Consider the following 21111-nt stretch of genomic DNA (forward strand, 5'->3'; position numbering starts at 1 on the left):
AACCTCTTGCAAGGCTTCTTTATCCAGTTCCCTCCTGAAGTGATGGTGTCACGTATCCATCTGCTCTCAAAGCTGCTCCCAAACAACCCAATCTACGTCTCTGCTTTACCAAGAAGATGGCTTGTAAGTGGAAAAGCCTTGATGTTCCCTGAAACTGCCTGGATAACAGGCGTAGCCTTTTCTTTCAAGTAGGTAATCAGGCTCTACATTACCTGAATATGGGAGCTTCCCAAGAGGAGTAAATTATCTATGTGAGCAAAGGCTCCTTTCTCAGTCTGGGTGGTGCCTACACTTAACTAAATCAAAGTTTATTTAAAGCTTATTAGAGCTTTTGGCTTCATACAGGCATCACATTTCTGGGAAGTTTTGCTGAAAAAGCTTGGCATGGCTACAATTACAATATTGTTACAAGTCACTAAATGTTTTTGATATATTTAAAAGAAATTCTGTGCTCATTTTCTATACAATTTATCTCAATTGCAGTCAGCGAGACCAAGGGATTTATAGGCTTTGCAGAATTTTCACCCTTATTTTGAATCTTCCATATTTCCAGCTTACAACAAAGCCTGATAATAACACCCAAACAGCCCCCACAATAATCCTTCAGTTCAAAAAAAGAGTAAAGGAATAACACTGCTGATTACAGAATTACAAGGATGCAGCAGCTACTCAGCTACTTACTTTTAATAGACCTATTAATAATTTTTCATGGTTTTCATCCTTGATTCTAACTTACAACAAAATGAACTGCAGCAGCTGTCCAGAGAAAGAGATCCTGTTCTACTGGGTACTTTTCTTATGCTTCTGCCCACATTATGATCTATCCACATTTACACCATTTCCAGACTCTAAACTGAAACAAATACCCTCAGACGAGCAGTGACAGCCTTGGGTGCTGTAGCTGTATTTAACAGAATAAAAAACACAAACCAACTTGTCAGACACACCACTGTGTCAAGCTCAATTATCTAAATAAACAGAGATAATGGTTAATTTTACTTGCTGCTCTTGTTGAAACTGCCTCAGTGTGGATTTTTGCTGTCTCTTCCCAGGAGGATTACATCTGCCCAGTTTAAAGTTTCACTTCCAAACATCATGTCCAAAACCTAAAAGCTTGCTACAGAAAAACTGTAAATTTAGGAAAAGATCCTCCATTATTTGGAGGAAATTAGCATTGATCCTAACAGGAATCTTATTTAAGTGTCCTGGGTTTAGCAGTAGCAGTCAGTTTTTCTCCTTCTTGGTAGCTGGTGGCCCGTTTGTGGGATAAGTGGTGTTCCCATTGCCGGTGCAGGTAGGTTGTGATCTGCCCTAGTGGAAGCCCGTCAGGCACATTTCCTAAGTGAACGGTCACTCTAAACATGTCTTCATCCCCTGGTGGCCCTGGGGCAGATGCCTATATGATCATCAAATGGCACAAAGCACCTTAACATCAACATGGTGTTATTGAAAGCAGTTAAAACACACAGGGATGAGGAGAAAAACATTTTTTGAACTACAATTGCACGTTATTTTGTTTTAAACAGTCTTACGCCTCATTATTGATGCAATGTAAAAGAAGAGCATATTTTGTCATCTTGTGCAGGGAAGAGAACTACTGGACCTATGCTGACTCACCCGAGCCGAAAGGTGGCTCTCCCTCTCTCCAGCCATCCCTTTGACCTTGGTTCAAGGGCCTTCCATCTGGAAGTGTTTTTCCGAAGCTATTCACTCCATGCTTTTCCACACACATACAAAAAGGCCCAGTGACTGTGAGAACCAAGCTGCAGCCACCATGATACCACAAGTGATTTATTTATATACTTGCACTTTGTTCCGTGTGGGTAACATCCACCCTCTTGCATTCTTTGTCAAGCCCCCACAAAGGAGCTACCCAGACTGCAGATGTTTCCCAGAACAGGCCTGCTGTTCAGTCCAAAAGTAAAGGTCCTTATGCTGACCTTCAGGTGTGCACTCAGTGCACTGAAGCTAAGAATGTGCAAAACCTTTACGGGTCAGGATCAATCCCACAAACTGATCCATCTGTATCCTCACCTCTACACTGAGCTCCAACAGAACTGATAGGGTAATACATGGGCACGGATCTCCTGCAAGATTCCCGCTGTGCAGAGGCCAAGGGGAGAAAAGCAAAATACAGAGCACAGTCCCTTGCAGGGGCAAAATCCTGCAGGCAGATCCACACCAACATTCAGCCCTACCAACAGCTGGTGGGAACTCACATCTGTATTGGGTCTCTAGGTGCATGTACCCAAGTCCCTGCTCTGCACGCTCCAGGCCATGCTGCTCTGCTCTTATGCAGCCCTTTTCAGCCACAACTGTGCCCGCCCACCACGGATGCTCACCTCTGAGACCTTAGCACAGATGAAGAGTGTTTTCTTTGCAGCTTGGCACACAAAGTCCTACTACAGCATATGGGTTGAACAGGCCTTTGTGCCACTCTGCAGCCTTTCCTCCATTCAGACAAGCATTAAGGATTGCACTGCTTTATACAGGGGATTTCCTCATCACAAAACAAACTCACCTATGAAGTACACTGATAAATGTTTTCCATTTCACATCCAGCAGCTGAAAAAGAACTTCCTTTACAAGAGGTGGGTTCTGGAGGGTTGCTTTTTTGTTTGATTGGTTTGTAGGGTACTGCTTGGGGTTTTCTGGGGTTGGTTTTGGGGGTGTTTTGTTGGGCTTTTGTTTGTTTGGGGGGTTGCTCTTGTTTTTTTTTTTTTATTTGGATTTTTTTTTTAAGAGGCAGTAGATTAATGACCACTTATTTCTAAAAACTAGTCTCTAGGTTGAATCCAACTTCGAGACAGTGTCTATCAAGAGAATACGGATCTATAAGGCTGCACAGTTGTCCCAAATAAGACTAATAACTAATTTCAAGCACTTTTTTCTCCAAGTAGACTCAAGTACCTATAGTTAGTTCTAAAACTCTATTCATGCCCCAAGCAATGCAAGAAGTAAGTACTACATCAATCCATATTAAGCAGCATTCCTTTTCTAGACAAAATCATATTCCAGAACTGCCCTATCACTCTTCTACTCTGACACCAACTTGAGGAAGGGTGGGAGAACTGTATTCTCCCTGCATACAGGGGTACATACACACTGCATAGCACTGCTATGCTGGAACCTGTATGGTTTGGATTTTAATGGAGTGTTGGTTTTAGAGCTGAATATATGGAAGCTCTTGAATTACAAGAAGAATTATTATTGCAAACCTGACTACAGCTACAGTTGGTGTTCTTGGAAGATGAGGGTGCAAGTAACAAGAAGCTAACAAATTCGCGCCAGTACATCAAGTTTAATTTGCTTTTCTTTTCCCCTCCCTTCTAAAACTGGCTGAAATGCAAGTTCCACTGTAAATGCAGTGACTAGCAAACATAGATGCCATCAAAAACACAGCGCTGCCAAGAGGAAGTCCTCCGTTGACTAATAACAGTTTCCAATAGCAAATGCAAGATATTCTGGGCACTGAACTGAAGAGATTTAGGGATATATTCTATACAAGATGTGCTTTTTGCAGCTACAGAATATGAACTGTATAACATTTGGACAAAAGGGTTTTAAGAAGTCACCGGTAACTTGAGAACATAGGCAGAATCAGGTTTGGTGGCTCTTCAATGACCTTTACTTCAACAGGTAACAATAAGGTTTCCCTGTCAAGCCTATTATCAACTTATGACTTCAAAAAATGAAGACACAAGTCATTGCTATAGAGTTTGGCATTACAGAGGTCTCAACTTTTTGCTGTTGACTGAAATATGAAAACAAAGTCTTTTATTTTGAAAAGAGGACACTGCTTGCTTGATACTATTATTTTTGTGTAGCATTTGTCACTGTCAGAGCACAATACAGAGCATAATCAAGTTCATTTGTCAGCTACATAACCCACTCTTTGAAAACCTCTTTTTAATGCAAGACAGCGTCAGTGATATATTACAAAACCAATTACTAGAACTGAAAATTACTTCTATAAAGATCCCATTATATCAAAGCTTATCCTCTGTACCCTTTGCTTGCTGAGAGTGCAGGACATTTCATATAGTTACTTCTCCTGCAGACATAGGATTTTGGTTTTCATTTGAGTATGAAAAATACCCTGAATTTCCACTGCTGGGATTCAGTAGTTCTATCAAAGACTGCCCACGTATTTTCATAGGAGTAATTTATTTTACCTTTGAAGTAAATACAAATTTGTCAGTTTTTAAGCTATACTACGTGGAGATTATGCCAAAATACAAGCAAAAAATCAGAATGTTGAATAGTAATTTCAAAAAGATGCTAAGCAGTAGTGAAAAGAAGGTTCTAAGCAGCCAAATGAGGAGAATTTGTCATCAGATCACTCAAAACAAGAAACAGAACAAACTTCCATACAGAGAAACTGATATATTATGTGCCCAAGTTGGACACTGTTATGTTAAAAGTTGCCTCTCAATAAAACATTATATCCCACACTTTCCAGCAGCATAGATGCCACAGCTGCACAGGGATACTGCACTGCTGGTTTTAGTACCTTGGAGGTAAAATGTTATGCCCCACTAGGTAATTTTGGTCTACAGTACAGCTTCCCACCATTCTTAATTTCATAATGCAACCAAATTCTATGAGATGTAGATAAAATAAAAAGACTAATGAGCATTTACAACTCTAGGTGGCACACTCATACAGTAAAAGACTATAAATCTGAACAGAAATACATACTGTCACCCAGGATATTTTTTTGGATTTTCCACCTGATACATACAACATCTATCAGCAAATACTGCTCTGAGCTGGGTTGTGAATTAGTATTTAGAAGGATCTGCACTATTTCCCCAAGTTAGAATTGGGTGATTTAAAAATACTCTGCAGAAGTTGCAGTTTTATATTTCAACAGTACTGAATTAAGTTAATTTATGACTCCATATACAGCCAATTCTCATGGCATAGCACCCTTCCCACCACACTATCAAACTCCAACCTACTTCACGGATAATAGGAATAAGACCTTACATGTTTCTTAAAGGCACAGTCTCATCCAACAATCAGTTCAGTTACACACGTTTTTAAGCTTTGAACTTACAAAGGAAGTTTTTGTTGCTGCTTTGTTTTTAAGACGGAGCTCAGCTTTGGTTTACTACATCAAATCCACATCATAAAAAGGCCATTTTAATACACAGCCTTTAATTTACCCATCTACATAGTGTAGGCAGTATAAGAATCAGCTGCGATGGTGGTGACAGTCATAAAAATGACATTGCAATACTTTTATTACAGTTTGCCAAGGGTATGTTGCTGCTGTTATGCAATCTTCCTGAAGCCGTAATGAATGAAACAATAGCTGTGCAACAGAACTGCCACAGCGTACACCTGAACAACTTCAGGAGTGACTGCAAAATGCATAAATTAGTGTTTGACTAATTATCTGAGTAAATAACCTCATGCCTAAAGACGAATACAATGTAGATTTACACTGTTCTAGATGTTTCATGCTAATGGTGTAAAAACACTGTATCCTCCAGCAAGTACAAGGCAGGGGAACAAGCTGTCTCTCATCCTCCCAGTGTGGTAACACTTGGCTACTGTGGAGAAGCTAACATACCACAGTGAATGGGCACCCATACTGTAGGTACAAAAACTAGTACAGACCAGCATGCAGCCCTGCCTTCAGATGGTTTTGAAATTCATGATGTGGAACATATGTACAACAAAGGACACACAGAGGAATAAAAAAAATGCACATGCATGTACTGACTGGAGAACTACGTGGACATGGAAGCATTTGCCCAAAAAGCCACAGAGGAGAATGTCTTTGGCCTGAAGCCAGTACAAGCACACCTCAGAAGCAAAGTACACAAATAAGTCTCTCCATTTCTTCAATACTGGATATCAAATCATTAATAAAAACATTAATGTCAACTTTTTTCTCCAATAAAATGTATTTATAATCACTCCTTGCTGTATAGTAAACATTTGCCAGAAAATGTACATCTGTAGCATGCTTTCACTCTTAAATATGCAAATAAGACACATATTGCTATCATTTGTCGTTCATCTACATACATAAATTCGTCATTTCCATTTGCAAGTCCAATAAATGGTCACTGTCATTTTTATAAATCATTTAACAAGTTTATTTCTACAAATTGTGACTTAGAAGCAGGTACTATAGATACAAAAATCTGAAAAGATTGATGTGCAGCACGTGTCATTTCTTTTTGTTGTCCAAGTGGATAATTTACTCATTTCAGTGGGCATTCATCACATTTCTCACAGCAGCAATAAATAGATATTTTACTTTCCATAAAACATTATTTTAGATAGCAGGTTAATCAATACAAAATTAGCATTTAACAGCATTAGGTCATCGCAGGGTGATCATGGTATTGGAAAATTTAATATTAGATCTCTGTGCCCACCTAAGACTGAGTAATTTGCAGGGTCTCCAACATGTCTTCCACTGCCTTCAAAGAGTATTTAGTTTCTTTCTTACTGTGACCTGCAAACTAAACAACAACAAAAGATTGTCACATATCAGAAATTCTGTGCATAGATCCTGCGCAAATACCAGTTCTAAGCATTAAGTACCAAAAATTAACTCTATTGACTACAAACTTAAAAGCATACTGACTGTTTCACTCAGCCTCAGTATTTTTACAAGCTACCTCACCTTTCCTCTAATATGTACTGGAAAATACAACAGAACTCCTTAATTTCACCACTTGCTCTGAATTTGAATATTCAGCACTAATAAATATTCCACTTTGAAACTGAACATTTATCTGAAGTGAGATCTTCCTGCTGATTTGCTTGCCTGGTAAACTTTAACATAATTTTTACTTCAGCTTTGATTTTTTAATGTGATCCAAATAACATATTATATATTAAACGTTCACAATTTAATAGCAGTAAGACTTGGACCTGTTATTGAAGCTAATCTATTTTCTATTTTTGTTACAGTGAGACAGTGCTACTTACCAAAATCTCCTGTAAAATAATCCAGTCACCACATAATTATATTTTATTATTCAAAGTAACTGTGAGTAATGACCTTGTATTTGAATGTAACCTCCTATTACAGCAGCAGTTTCAGGGAGCATTTGAAATAAAGTCTGTCTGGATAACAGAGTACAGCTTAATAACTACTATTAATGGCTTTAGATTCCCTAAGACACATGCAGCCATGTTTGCGAAAGAAAGAGGCAGAAGGGTAGGAGATGTTGCTCACCCCATACTGACCTCAAAAGGGTTTTTCTAACAGTGCTGATGATTCCCACCACTTACCATCCATATCTAACACAGCAGATTTATTGACTAGGTTGGTCTTTGCTCAAATGAAACTCTCAACGATTTTTAATACACCTGCATTAAAAAGTTTTGCATTTTGAGTTGGGAGGGGTGGCAAAGAAATTACAGAAGCAGTAACTGTAAGTTGCTGCTAGTAAAACACCCTATTCTCTACCTAAATGTTAACATCTAAACACTCAATAAATTTTCAATTTAATGTTTTTTATTTCAAATACCACTGGTGTCTCACATAGTTAGTCCTTGATTTATAATGTGTCCCTTCTCTCTTGCAATTAACTTAATTTAGCAAACTCTTCATGACCTGTTAAGAAAGATTAAGTCATCAAACCCAGGTAATATCACACCATCAACAAGCTGCAGGACCTGTTAACCTGCTTTTGACCCCCAGGCTACAATCTAACACTGGGACTCTCAATCAGTACTGAGTTCTTACAAAAGTAGTTTTGGCACAGTAAATGAAAAGCTATTCCAAATTAAGTCACTAGGAGAATGAAATGTTGGTTTTGTGACAGCACTTTATAGTTAAGAGACATACTAAACCCACTGTATTTTCACATTTCTGGATGATGAACTGATGTGCTGTGTTTTGACTTTAGCAGTACGCATAAACCCATTCTTCAGGTTGTGCAGTCTCCAGAGTGACCTGCAGCCATCAGTGTCAGAGGAAAATCAAATTCTTAAACACTCTCCCATTTAGGGGAAAGTAACTATTGCTTAGATCTAACTCAATACTCTTTTTGTTTGTTCTCAACAAGAACTGTCCAAGCAGATACCTGGGGAGTCTTCAGAAAAACAAGAAAATGATAAAACAGAGCTCAAAATCCTCCACTGAAAAACTGTTTCCAATTCAAAGCATTCAGAGATTTCAATACAAAGCACAGAAGCCAGAATATACTGTGGTCAAAAATCACTCCTGGCAAGACAGAGAAAGCACGCAGAGGAAAGCTTCAAAATCAGAAGAATTTCATTTTACCTCTCTTCAGGGACACTGAAAACAAAACTGACAGAAGACATTAGTTTAAAAAATGTTACTTGCTAATTTCAAGAGTAGTTGCCTTCATGATACTGACATGTACTTGAAGCTGAACAAATAAAACCAAACTCTGCGTCATAACAAACAGGAGTATACTTGGAAATGTAATCACTTCAAATTTGCCCTGACGAACAATTATTTTGTCTATTCTGCCATTACACAGCAATTTGACTGATTGAGCCGGAATCCATTTCTTAAAATCATGATTTAATTTTCTGTTTCCCAAATGGTTTGTAACAAAATCACCTCTCTCTGACCATAAATAACATGTGGATTGCTAACACATAAGAATTTAGCAATGTACCCAAGAAGCATGTATCTGGAAAATTACTACGAGTAGGATCACATAAAAGATTTTCGTGAGCATTAATCAAACTCGCTTGCCTCTGCTGAAACGCTTCTACCAGAGGACATGCTAAACCAATTACCTAATTGAAGAGCACTAGGTAGCCATATTTTGTTTCGATGTTAAAAAAACTGTGACTCATGTCGTCAGTCAGAACAGAAACACATTTCTTCACAGGGTCCACACAGAGAGAAGAATCTGGCTTCCCAGTGATAAGGCAAAACTGAGCTTATAATGAGAATAATTCTTTGAATAACGAGTATTTCTCTAACATCTGAAATGAAAGATTAATATTTTTTTTCCTACCCAGTCAATTAAACTTAAGTGGCCCAGAGAATAATGACCTTTCTTTTAGCGCATGTGCCAGCAGCCAGGAATTCCAGCTCCATAAGAAGCCCTTGCTACAAAACTTTTCTGTCTTCCTGCAAAAGCTTACATTTCTCCCAGATTAGGCACAGATGAGAAGTACTAATTAGCACATTTAACATTCAAGTAACTATATTAACCAGATGGAGCATCAAATATCAGTACTTTTTAAGAAAATTATTTCATTCAATTGTCCTTTAGCCCCATGTGTCCTGGTAAACAAACTGCTGCATAGTCTAAGCAACACTAGCAACAGTAAGGCCTTCCCTTTCATACCCAAAGACTGTTTTCTTTAATCTACAATAAATGTAAAAAGTTCCTCTGATTTCATACAGAAATGCACAGCAAAAGCAAAAATTAAGTGCCAAAGCAAACTGCCTGAATGAAAACATAAAACTGAAAGAAGAGGACCAGTGAAAATATTTTAAGCAAATTGCATATAAAATTAAAATGCAACTATAGCCAGTGCTGAATTTGAAAAAGTAAAGGCAGTTTTCAAAAATTACTGAGCAAACTGCTGGTAATTCAAGTTTAAATCCAGAGTGAAAAAGAAAATGGGGAAAAATCTCACTGCAAGCCAACTGCTTGCCTGTAACTTTTTGAATTAATAACTTCATATTTTAAGGTCACAAATCCGTATCATTTGTCTAGGCACTCAAGTCAGGATTCTAAATGCATCTTATTCTCTAGAACATGAATACTGGAAAAACTGCATTTTAACAGTAAGACGGTCTAGCTAATAAAACAAGTCAATGCCAAACTCAACAAGCTCTTAAGGCTCTCATTACACTTTAGAAAGTGCTTTAGATAATGAAGGAAAGTGGGGAGGATTTACAGAGATAATATTAAATATCTTGCTTAAAACCTGGTTAGACAACCCCTCATTAATGAAGGAATGCTGTAAGTGTTTCGACTGGCATAAGCAACCAAGGTTTCATCCTTAGGTCCAAGAGATGACAATTTTCAACTCAACATGCTAAGGGAGCAACAAACCAATACAGACTCACAGGGGAAACTGCCTCCTACTACATCACCAAACACCATTTGCTGTAGCAGCTGTATGTGGTATGTGATACACACTGGAGTGGCCAAACCCTTCTGCTGTCATGTAACAAGCTCAGTAGGGCTGGGGCTAGGGCAGCCCCGTCCGGCTGTACTCACTAGAGCTTCTTGTGGTACTTCTAAGAAGACAGGGGTGTTCACACCATTTGCACACCAAATCCTAGCTTGAGCACTTACATCTCTGTACCAAAATTCCCCCTGTGATTAGTCAGACACGGTGTTCATCACTTTATGTCTGAAGCAGCTAAAAAGAGCAGCTGAAGTATGCAACATCACGAAAGTATGAAGTCACAAAGAAGCTACGACATATGTTTCAAATATATGTTAGTTGTGTTAACATGAGCTGTTCTGCATCAACCAAAAATCCTTAATGCAGGATTCAAAAGAGCTTCACAGAAACAGGGGAACTGCACTTTGCAGTAAAAAAAATCCAACAAGACCAACCTCCTCAAAACCCCCCACAGACAGAAACCTCCTCCACCCTCCCCAATACAAGTCCTGTTTTGTTAGAAATGTTGTGATGTTAACAGGAAGCCATGTGGAGCAAAAAAGAAAGAAAAAAAGAGGCAAGCTTATCTGGCTGTAAGTCATGTAACTACAAACTGCCATAGTTAAACTTTCACTACACTTAGAATCAGGAGATGCCTGTTTCTAGGTCTTAATCTTGATATGCCACATTCCACAGTCAACACTGGTTCTATGGTTCAATCCTGAAGCATCCTTTGGGCTGTTTCCCAGAAGTGCTAGCAAACGTCTACTGGTGGTAGAACTGGAACTGGAAACTTCAGTCACAATATTCACTTGCAATACATGTTCAGAACCACTCTAACAGTTCATTTTATTGAGATGTAAAGCACGAATAACAGTTTTCACTATCTTCAAAATTCACACATCTTTTAAAATCTGTTTTGTTCTATCAACAGTGAAACCATTGTCTATCCTGTTCTTCAAGGGTTTGGTTTTTGCTTGTTTGTTTTGTTGTGTTTTGATTTGAGTCAAATTTGAATTTTCCATTACAGGAAATGTCAGACATACTGAAGCCAAAAGAAGTCCCACTTATTTATGGGACATCAGACAAAGTTGGTAACTCATAGATACCTTACTGTTGTGAGCAGGTAAATTAATGTAAAGCAGGGAGTCATTTTAAAGAGAAAACCAGAGAAATCAACTTCAGGCACGCAAGTATAAAATGCTTAATTATGTCCTCAGGGATACAATATTCTTCACTGTAAAGTACAGTCAGAAGTTACAGGGCCAATCAGAGGAAATGGAAAATACTTCAAAGTTGTAATACATCAAAACCATGTCACCCAGAAGAAGCTGCACTCCTGGCAATAAACTGAAATACTGTATTAAGAATTAACTGCATGGGCCATAAAAGAAAATCTAATTTAATTCCATAATAGATGGAGCTGGTCAAAAGGCCACTTGGTAGTATTAACTGTGAGACAGTAGCAGCCAGAGAAAGATTAAATACTGGGTTCTGATACTGAAATATTACAGAAAGAAAGGAGTGTTACGCGTATATAAAGTCTCTGCATTTAATACCAACATTTTTGCTCAGAAAAATTTATGGGGAAAACATGACAGCATGATGCTGATGTTCAGGATTACCTACACATGAACTTTGGCAGGTCATAAGGAACAGCTGTAAGGGAGTCAGACATACTATGTCTGGGATGCATGGACAACAGAATCTATGAGCTAAAACCTGTTTTCATTCATAGTTATAAAAAAAATATACAGACTTATAATGCAAAAGCAAAATAGCTATTTATGCATAACTCTGCAAATAGCTGAAAAGCCTCCTCATGAGTTCAGTAAGCTTTGTGTCCTACAAAGTCAACATTTTCACAAATCAGGGGGCATTTTTCTATAAAACTATGCAAACCCAACTTCAGTCACAATTATTAAGATAATTATCAGGAACCCCATTAAATATGAGATTTGAAAGGTCAAAATAAACCGAAGGAAAATAAAATTCTAGAATTTTAATTTGTTTGTTAGTAACAGATTGAGTCACTCTAAGAATTAAGACACACCAAGTTTTATTAAAATACTGAGCTGTAGGACTGAGTCTTGGAGATCAGCACTGCACTAGTGTCCATTCAGTTAATGTTAGTAGAAAAGAAATCTGGTTAAAGCTATTAAGTAAATAATACAAATTAATCCCTGTAGAATACCAACTTTATATTCATTAAAGCTTCCAGGACATCAAAACACAAGTAGAACATAAAAAATCCAAGCAGATTATGCCAATTTACATATGTCATATCTAGCCTCTTGAGCAGCAGCTGATAAAAGTGCAGAAAAGAATTACACGGCATGATAAGACTAAAAACACTGATGTACTAACCTGGTATGCTCTATTTATTTGGTTGGCTGCCCAGCTGGCATATTTCATGTTATCTTTTTTCATTTTTGCACTTGCTTTTGGATTGGAGGCAATATGGCTGGCAGACTAGGAATACAAAAATAAATCCAGTGTAACTATAAAATAGATGCGCATGAAATTAACTGAGAGCAATCAGCACCTTTGCATTCAGAGCCCCACACAGAGCAACAGTAAAAAAAAAAGGTTAAAAATACCCAGTTACTGGTAAACAGCATCCAAATGAGAATTAGCTTAAACTTTTTAAACAATTGTTTGTTATAAATAAAGCTAAACCAGACTTCAGTTCAGTTGTGTACCAAGTCAGGAACCAAACCTGGACATGATCAGCTAATCCCAGTTGTTTTCCTGAAGTGAGGGTTACGAATTAGTTTCCTCCACTCAATTTGTTACCAGAAATGTTTTAAAATACATCACCTGTGTGTTCAAACTGCCATTAAAACGACATTTTTTCGGATCAGAAAAGCAGGTAAGACTACACATAAACTACACCCCCCAAAAAAAAAAGAGAAAATAAGAAAAGATTCCTTAATCTCAGAGACTTCAATTTATATAAATAAAATCACTCTTCAAGGAATCATTGCTAATCCTTCCCACAACACCTGAGTGCAAAAGTACTTGAATGCAAAGAACCACAAGAACCACCAATGAAGAACCTCCAGGGAAGATTTTAAAAAGGAGCATGGAAGCCAATGGCTTCCATGAATTTATTCCAAATGAATAATACAGTTCAAACTCAAAGAATGTTCCCTTACAGCTATTTCCCTGAAACTACCTGCAGAAACAGGAAAGGAGCAAGACTGTCAGAGAAGCAGCCTCCACAAACTTGGAAATGCATTCTCCGAAGCCATGCCCAGATGCATTAAATTTGTGATATAGTACAAGGTCAGGGACCTAAGATGGGGCATAATTCTGTCTGGTTTCCTGAATTTGATGAAGTATTGACCAGTTTCTTTGGCATATACAGCTGAAAGCCTTTGTGGAGCATTTACCAGAGTTATCGACATTCTTTGGGGGACTATGAACATTGGGCAAGTCTGTCAAGTAAAAAAGCAGCAGCCACAGCAAAACCAGATCCTAAAGCCTGGAAACAGCATTACAAAGAAATAAGGAGCCAAAAGGTAAATTAAAAAGGCTGCTTAAAAATTAAAAATAATAATAAAAAAAAGCAGCCATCACACTGTACTGGTACTCCTCAGCAGCTCACCATCCTGTAGAGAGGAGCATGGCTTTAAATCCTTATTCATGAAGTTACCTTCAGGTGCCAATAATTACAATTCTTTAAGAACACAGGCAAGACTTAAAGGTTAAGAGCACTTCAAGTAAGGAGTACTTACAGGCGTAAGACTGTCCTGTCAGTATTTAAAAACAGTGTTAATAATCTGTTAAACCAACAGAAAAAAAAACCACCCAAACAAGCCAAAATGATAAAGGATAATATACATGCATAAAAACATGCAACATAAAAATGACAACCTGGAAAATATGTAATTGTGCTTACCATGTAAAGTCCAAACAAAGCTCTCATATTTCGGTTGTTAAGCTTCAGTGCCTGCGCGAAATACTTTCTTGACAGCTCAAGGTTTTCAAGCCCCCCTTGAGTGTATTTAACCTGCAAAAATTATAAGCTCCTGAAACTTGCACATCATCTGTACCTGAGACATTCACTCTCGAAGCAAAGATATTATGAAACTTCACTTCAGGTTTGTTTCACATGATATTTCAAATCAGATGAGTGCTACCAAAGGCCAAATACTAGCTCTGGAGAAATCTGAGCTCTTTTCAATATACAAGTTTTTAAATATTTAATTATAGGAGGAAAAAAGGCAGCATTAATTTGCTGCCACAAGCATGAAAAGTTATTATTTTGCACCTTTGCATACTTACAACATTATAGCCTCTTCAGTAAAGTAACATGAACTTTAAATCTAAAGCTAAATTCTTACTACTATAAATCCATATTAACTTGCATGCGCTACGCCAGTACACAAAAGGCACCACAATGCCTTTCATTATCTACTCACTGCAAAACAGTGCACAAAGTTTAGGAGATTACTGCATTGTCTTTCTATTAATTTTTCTTGTTATTAGATCAACAAAAGGAGGGATAAATCCTAGAAGACATGCATTACAGTCTTTCTACTGGAAAGGTATTTAGACTTTCAAGTTTTAAAGTTAATCCGATTTTATCCACATTAACAAAACAAATAAAATCCATTCTAAGCAGATAAATTATAATTTAGGAAAAATAATAAATATCTGAAAAAAAGAGTGCAAATGGCTAAAAACCCTGAACTAAAACTGCTAAGGGCCCTCTCTCCCCCCAGTGCTCCTTCACACAAAATTTCCTATGTGTATTCCAAGATCTGGCTCCACAATAACAGGCAATATATCATAACCTCCTAGGCAGCATTGCAGTGGTAAAATTTAACTTCTCATGCACTTAATCTGAAAAGTGCATAAACACTTCAACAAGAATAGCTCATTTACATGAATTTTTACCTTCAATAATTCCTGCTCTTACTCTTCTATTTAGCAAGTAAGAAACCAGTTTTATTAACATGTTAAGTTCTATGAGATGTTAACATTGTCTGTGTACTCTATTAAATCTCTTGGGAAAAAGTTAAATAAACCATTTTTATTCCATTTTCACCACTTCATTAACATAAAACCAGAATATGCATCCAAACATAACTGATTCTTCTGAAAATACCTACTTCAGCATATTGCTGACAATATAAGTGGTTGTGTGGATTAGTCATCATAAGCTCCTCTAAGCAGAACGCTGCCTTTGCATAGCTGAGGAATATAAAAACAAAAGTGAAAACATGAAGCAGAATATACAGGTTGTTTTTTCAGTGTCTTTACAACATGATAAACAAAGCCATACTTTTTTCCCCATTACTTCACTATTCACAATTAAAGAAGATGTTTTCTTTTTAAAGAATGTTTGAAAACTCAAGTTATCATTTCTAAATTATGATGAAAAGTATACAAAAAATTATAATCTATGTATACGTGGTAGAGCTCGTGGAAAACATTTAATATACTCATTTCCTATAAATAAGTACTATTTCTTATCAAGAATGATGAGTAGAAACAGGCATTTCATACTAAAAGACACTGAACTCAGAACACAAAAGAATTACTTTTTTCTACAAGAAAATTCAGCTGCTTAAGGACTGACAAATACAGACCACAGAACTGAGATAAAAAAAAACATACTAAGAACAGTCTGAAAATCAAATTGTTCAAATCTATATGTAAAGATAGCATTATACTAGTCCGAACAGACAGCAACTTACCATTAGAAAAGGCTAATACTTGTTCTTCAAATGAAAGGTTTCAGAGAGAATTAAAAAGTCAAGCTCAAAATGCAAGTTTATTTAATTACAGAAATCTTAGCTTCGTAATCTTTCAACTAACAGAGTTTCCTGCAGAATTTGCATCTTCTACAGATACATGATAGCACTGTTGAACAAGAGTTTACATGACAGGCTTCCAAATTTCAGAGAGGCAGTGTTTATAGAGAGTGTGGATATTTAATATCGGACAAAAAGTAATTTTGCAATTATGAGACAATACTAAACTATCTGGATATCTAAATTCTAGATTATTCTGTAAATCAGCATTTGAAAGAGTTTAATGATTATTTTCTTTGAGAATGGGGTGGAAGAAGTGATGGGGGAGAAACCTTTCTGTCACAGTGAGAATTATTATTTCTTCCTTGAAAATCTGATTCTTTTACTACTCTCTGGAATGGAAGGAAGCAAACAATGTGACATAATTCAGGCTGGGCTGAAGAACTAAAGAAGGGGGGGGGGGGGAAGATACGCCTTTGGGTGGAAGTTAGAATTAATGCTGTGATATTAGAAAACTTGCACTAAGGCTTTGAGCTAATCCTCTCACACTGGGATTTCCTCCTGTCACTATAGCAATAAGGAAAAGCTAACAAAAACATTAAATATCCAATAAGCAAGTTACTACAACATGCAGCATTCTTGATTTCATTGGGTTTTGTACCCAGGCGACCTGATGCCTCTAACTCTGGACCCATGTTTTGTTTTGCTGGTGTTTTTTTTAAGGTTACTAAAAGTTCTTACAGAGGTAAGCTAACAGAAACTCAGAAAAATATCAGTTGTTATTGATCAACTGATTTTAGAAGGAAAGAATTTAAGATCTATAAGACTATATAAGATCCAGTCAAAAAATCACCTGGACGAAAAAATATGGGGAAAAAAAGGTGCTGCTCCCTCCTACATGCAAACCACTTCTTTTAAAACAACAGATTAAAAAAAAACAAACAAAAAAAAAACATGACTGAAACATACAGGTAATTAAATAAACTGTTTCTTTTTTATAATCAAATGCCTTCGTAAAGCATTTGGTACTCAAATAAGGTCGGCAGTTATTTCCTGTTGATGCTTGTTATACTGGAAATGAGACAGCATACTTTCTAACACTTGTCCTTCAGGAAAAAAAATCATTGAGGTCTCTGACTTACACAGAGGTTTCAATTTAACAGTTTTTTATGTGGATTTAGCAAACAACTTACTCATGTTCATTGATGTAAAGTTCTGCAAGTTCATGCCAAGCTTCTTGGTCTCCAACAAATCTGTATAGAGAAGACATGAGAGGAGAAAAGGAAAAAAAAGAAAAGAATATGCAAGGGATTCTGTAAGTGGAAGCAAAAGCGTAAATCAAATGCAAATTCCATTTTAATTAAAAAGATTTATTAGAATAGCAAAACACAATCCGTATTCTTGTAAGACACTCACTGTTCCAGATACTCATTCAGCTCCCGGATGGCCTCAAGATTTTTCCCCTGGGCTTTTCGAATGGCAATCTTACGCTTTCTTGCTGCCTATGGATTGACATTAATAAAGGATTAGGGTCTCATAATTCCCTGGGTTTTTGTAAAGAAAGCAATTTGAGTGTGCAAATTATTATCTCAATACCAGTGGAATTCTGCTGCAGAGAAACTGCTAGGTTGAAGTTTATAAACATACCCTATGACATCCCACTGAGAGACTGAAAACCTCTTCATACAATCACATTATGTATGCTTTTCTTTGGAAGCACAAACTGTATGCATTATTTCATTCAAATAAACGACTGTCCAGATTCTGATAATTACAAAACAGCAGGGGATGTTAATCTTCAGCCATTCCAAAGACCCCCACCTTGTCAATCACAAGATCCATGACTACAGAGGAGAGATGGGGATGGAGTCTTAGAGAATCCCACAGATGCATCTTGATTACCACTGTATGAATATGGCTTTCAGCCATTTTTCAAGATTCTTGTTGGTGTGCTGAATGCCATCTTTAATTAATGTTAAATACACACCAATTTCATAAACAAGTCTCTCATCACTCCCAGAGCACAAAGTAGGCTCTTCAGTGTAAAAGCAATAGAAAATAGCTATTTCAATGCCAAAACTGAGCAGTACTTTGGTATGTACATGGAAAATGTATTTCAACATAAACCATATAAGAACAAGTTATAAGATGTAAAATGTTTTTACATTTTGAACTCTATGAAAGTTGTTTCAGACCACCAGCAGAAAAGATATGCAGAATTTTAACGTTGATGATTCTGTGCTTCAACACATGATTGCAGTTTGGGAATCTGGCAGAATAAAAGTGAAACCAAATTCCAGCATAACAAAGTTGGCCTCAAAGAGTCAACACCATCAGCTCATAACCCCTGTTACACCCTCCTGTGTGATCACAACCACTGTAGTCAGACATGAGAAGACAGATGGCCTGGTGTCTGTGATGTGTCTGAGTGTACACACACGCACACATAGATGTCATTTCTGCATGAGATAATATTAATGGGGGGAAAAAAAATACACTTTTCCAGTAGTGAAGTCCCGCTGCTCGTTCCCCTGCTTGCTCTCATGCCATTTCATACCTTATAAAGAGGCTTTACAGTTGGGTATCACCTTATGGAAGCCTTGACAACTCCTCAACAAAACCTTAAACTATTTTAATCTTTGGCTTTAACATAGCTCTGAAATTTGTTTCTTCATGATGTACCTTCCTAAGATCACAGTCACATACACCCCAAAAGAGTTCCTGTATTTTTACAGTATTTTGAACATAACTATTCTCTTCATTAATTTCCTATCCTCTGATCATCACTTGAACAAATTAATTGCTTCCAGAAGAAGAGCACAGCATTTAAATAAACTAGTTCAAGCTACCAAAACAACACAGCTAGAAACACTATTAACACTAACTGTAAGTTTATTCTTCCATTTGAGATCATCCCCTTCACTTCCCTCAGAACCGTATATTTCATTAAAATTCAGTGAAAATTACTCAAGAGCGGAAAAAGCATTTCATTCTTCTGTTTAAATGCAAGGCACAGGCAGAGAAAATTCATCAGAACAATCAAGAGACAAATTAGGACACAGGCAGCTGGGGGGTTCACCCACAGTCATTTCGTTTTCCACTGCTTCTTTGTCAAACTGCAACCTGTGAAGTTTCATTCATCATTCTACTTTTACTGGGAGACATTTGGCTAAAAGCCATAACTGCCTCTGGAAATTTTAACTGCTGACCACATTTATCACTATAACAATAACACACACTGTTTACTTTTGAGGTTTTAAAATAAAGATTAACAGCATAATTAAACTTTTTAAAGACTAATTCCACATGCATATCATGCTGCTACTATTACTAAACAAAAATACAAAACAAAAAAAAACCTAACCAAAACCATTGCTCTCCATCACATTTTAAGAAGAGGTCCCAAAGCATTTTGTAAAGTAGCTCCACATGCTTATGGTGGGGACACCAGGGTAGTGTTAAACTCACTACCCAAAGCCGGTATTATACACAGCCCAGTGAACTGCCCACTGAGCCCGAAACATGAAAGAAGGGAAAGTGGGGATAACAGCATGCACAGTCAAAGGAGCGTCTCACGCAATTATGGCTTACGATGACAGAAGCTTCTTCGCAGGTAACAGACTATCTACTATAAAATTTAAGTTTTAGATTAAAAAAACAGCTGTTATTTTTAAAACATAAAGAAAAAAGCAATCTAGAGTCTGATCAAAACTGAACTGCTAGAGAACGGAAATCATCTGTTTCATTTATAAAATCAATCAATGCCTTAATTCGCAACAGCAAGCAGGCACAGAGTACGTAAGCCACCCTTCTTTTTTGTTTCTAATGCAACTCTTTTAACTGCATGCAAGTCAGGCCTCCAAAAGAGCCTTGAAAGATATTTTTTCTATGGCTGCTTTATTTCTTAGTCACAGCACTCCCAAGTAACATAAATCACTGGAACCTCAAGACAAATTTATTTATAAAAAGCTACAACTAGTTCTAGTCACAAACATTAACTAATGTTTGTCTATAATAAGCATGTCGCCTCATGCAATCAAATAATGAGGATAAAAGGATTAGACATAATTAACATGTTCACGTTAAATGAATTACGTGTACATTTGACAGAATTTATCTGCATCTAAACTACACTAAATCCCACAAAATTGCTGCAAAATTACATTTTTCTTATTTGAGGAAAAATAGGATTTAAAACCTTTTTATCCACCCTACTTATCACCAGAAAAAAAAGGCTTGAAATCTGCACTCCCATCACCCTCAAATAAACCTGCAAAAGTGATGGGTAAGTTTATTTACAGAGAACCCGCAGCTCACTAAAAAGAGGCTCAGCCACTGAGAGCAGTGCTGACAGTCAATGCTGTATGGTAGCACAGTTTTCGAAAGTGTCGTTAAAACCACTGGGAAGAAGTCAGTGAGGATGTAGTGGTTTTTTTAAAGCAATTGCTAACATTTTTCCATCACGTAAATAAAACTGTAACACAAATATTCTGAACACATTGCTGAAAGACATACACATAGGTGCTCAGTTGATCTGAAGTGTTCAGATCTGTGATACCCAGGAGTAGTAAGACAGGCTAAAAATAAAGACATGAAAAACAAACCACTATTGCTTTTATCTGTATTCACAGAGTACACCTCCATCTGACTTTCTAGTTTATCTTTGGATCATACAAACTATCAGTATTTTTTTAAGTGAAAACTGAAATCCAGTGACTTCAGTAGTCAATAATTTAACAAAACCATATATGAAAAAGTCTGTACTAAAATCAGGACACAGGCCATTTGGAGCACTGTAAACATCTTAATTCTTGTTCTGATTTATACCTTTCCTGAGCCACTCTCTAGCTCCCTGTGTTTATCAGCTTCCTCCTCAGTGAGCTGGGACTTGCACTCCGTATGCTGAGTATCCTGAGGACAGCAGCTTAGCTAACCACCATTTACACACATAGCATCAAGCTTTATTTCCATCAAATTAAACAAAATGTTTTACCGTGCAGACTAACAACCACTTCAGCAGACAAAAAACAGTTACTTGAAAAGGAAAGCCAGACTCCCATCAATTCTACAGAAACTTTAGGTAGCATTTATCTCATATACCCAATTTATTACCAGCCTTAGTATCAGCTGATACTAGAAAACCAGACAATTTCACATCTTATTATGTTTCAGGCCATTTTTAATATAAATCTCAGATTTCAAAATATAAGGTCACTTTCAGGGGACCTATTGCAAGATACTACAAAACTGCAAACTGCAGAGT

General features: G+C 37.0%; 1 protein-coding gene across 4 annotated transcripts in view; it reads right to left on the reverse strand.

Annotated features, from left to right (window-relative positions):
• Window positions 1-6340: 6340 nt before the first annotated feature.
• EMC2 (ER membrane protein complex subunit 2) overlaps window positions 6341-21111 on the reverse strand; it is a 33247-nt gene continuing 18476 nt past the window's right edge. For 2 of the 4 annotated variants that reach the window (XM_057408199.1, XM_057408202.1), the window contains 6 exons: window positions 17265-17350; window positions 17042-17101; window positions 15204-15285; window positions 13988-14098; window positions 12451-12555; window positions 6341-6485 (listed from right to left, as the gene is read on the reverse strand). In XM_057408199.1, coding sequence (XP_057264182.1) covers window positions 6399-6485; window positions 12451-12555; window positions 13988-14098; window positions 15204-15285; window positions 17042-17101; window positions 17265-17350 — 531 coding nt within the window. In that variant the 3' untranslated portion in view covers window positions 6341-6398. Of the gene's footprint in view, window positions 6486-12450; window positions 12556-13826; window positions 13869-13987; window positions 14099-15203; window positions 15286-17041; window positions 17102-17264; window positions 17351-21111 lie in introns of those variants that run through there. The other 2 variants (XM_057408201.1, XM_057408203.1) reach the window with 2 other exon arrangements.

This window comes from Pezoporus wallicus, unplaced genomic scaffold, assembly GCF_028554395.1.
Source record: "Pezoporus wallicus isolate ANWC-B61680 ecotype Strahan unplaced genomic scaffold, APGP_CSIRO_Pwel_v1 contig_3815, whole genome shotgun sequence".
Taxonomy (NCBI): domain Eukaryota; kingdom Metazoa; phylum Chordata; class Aves; order Psittaciformes; family Psittacidae; genus Pezoporus; species Pezoporus wallicus.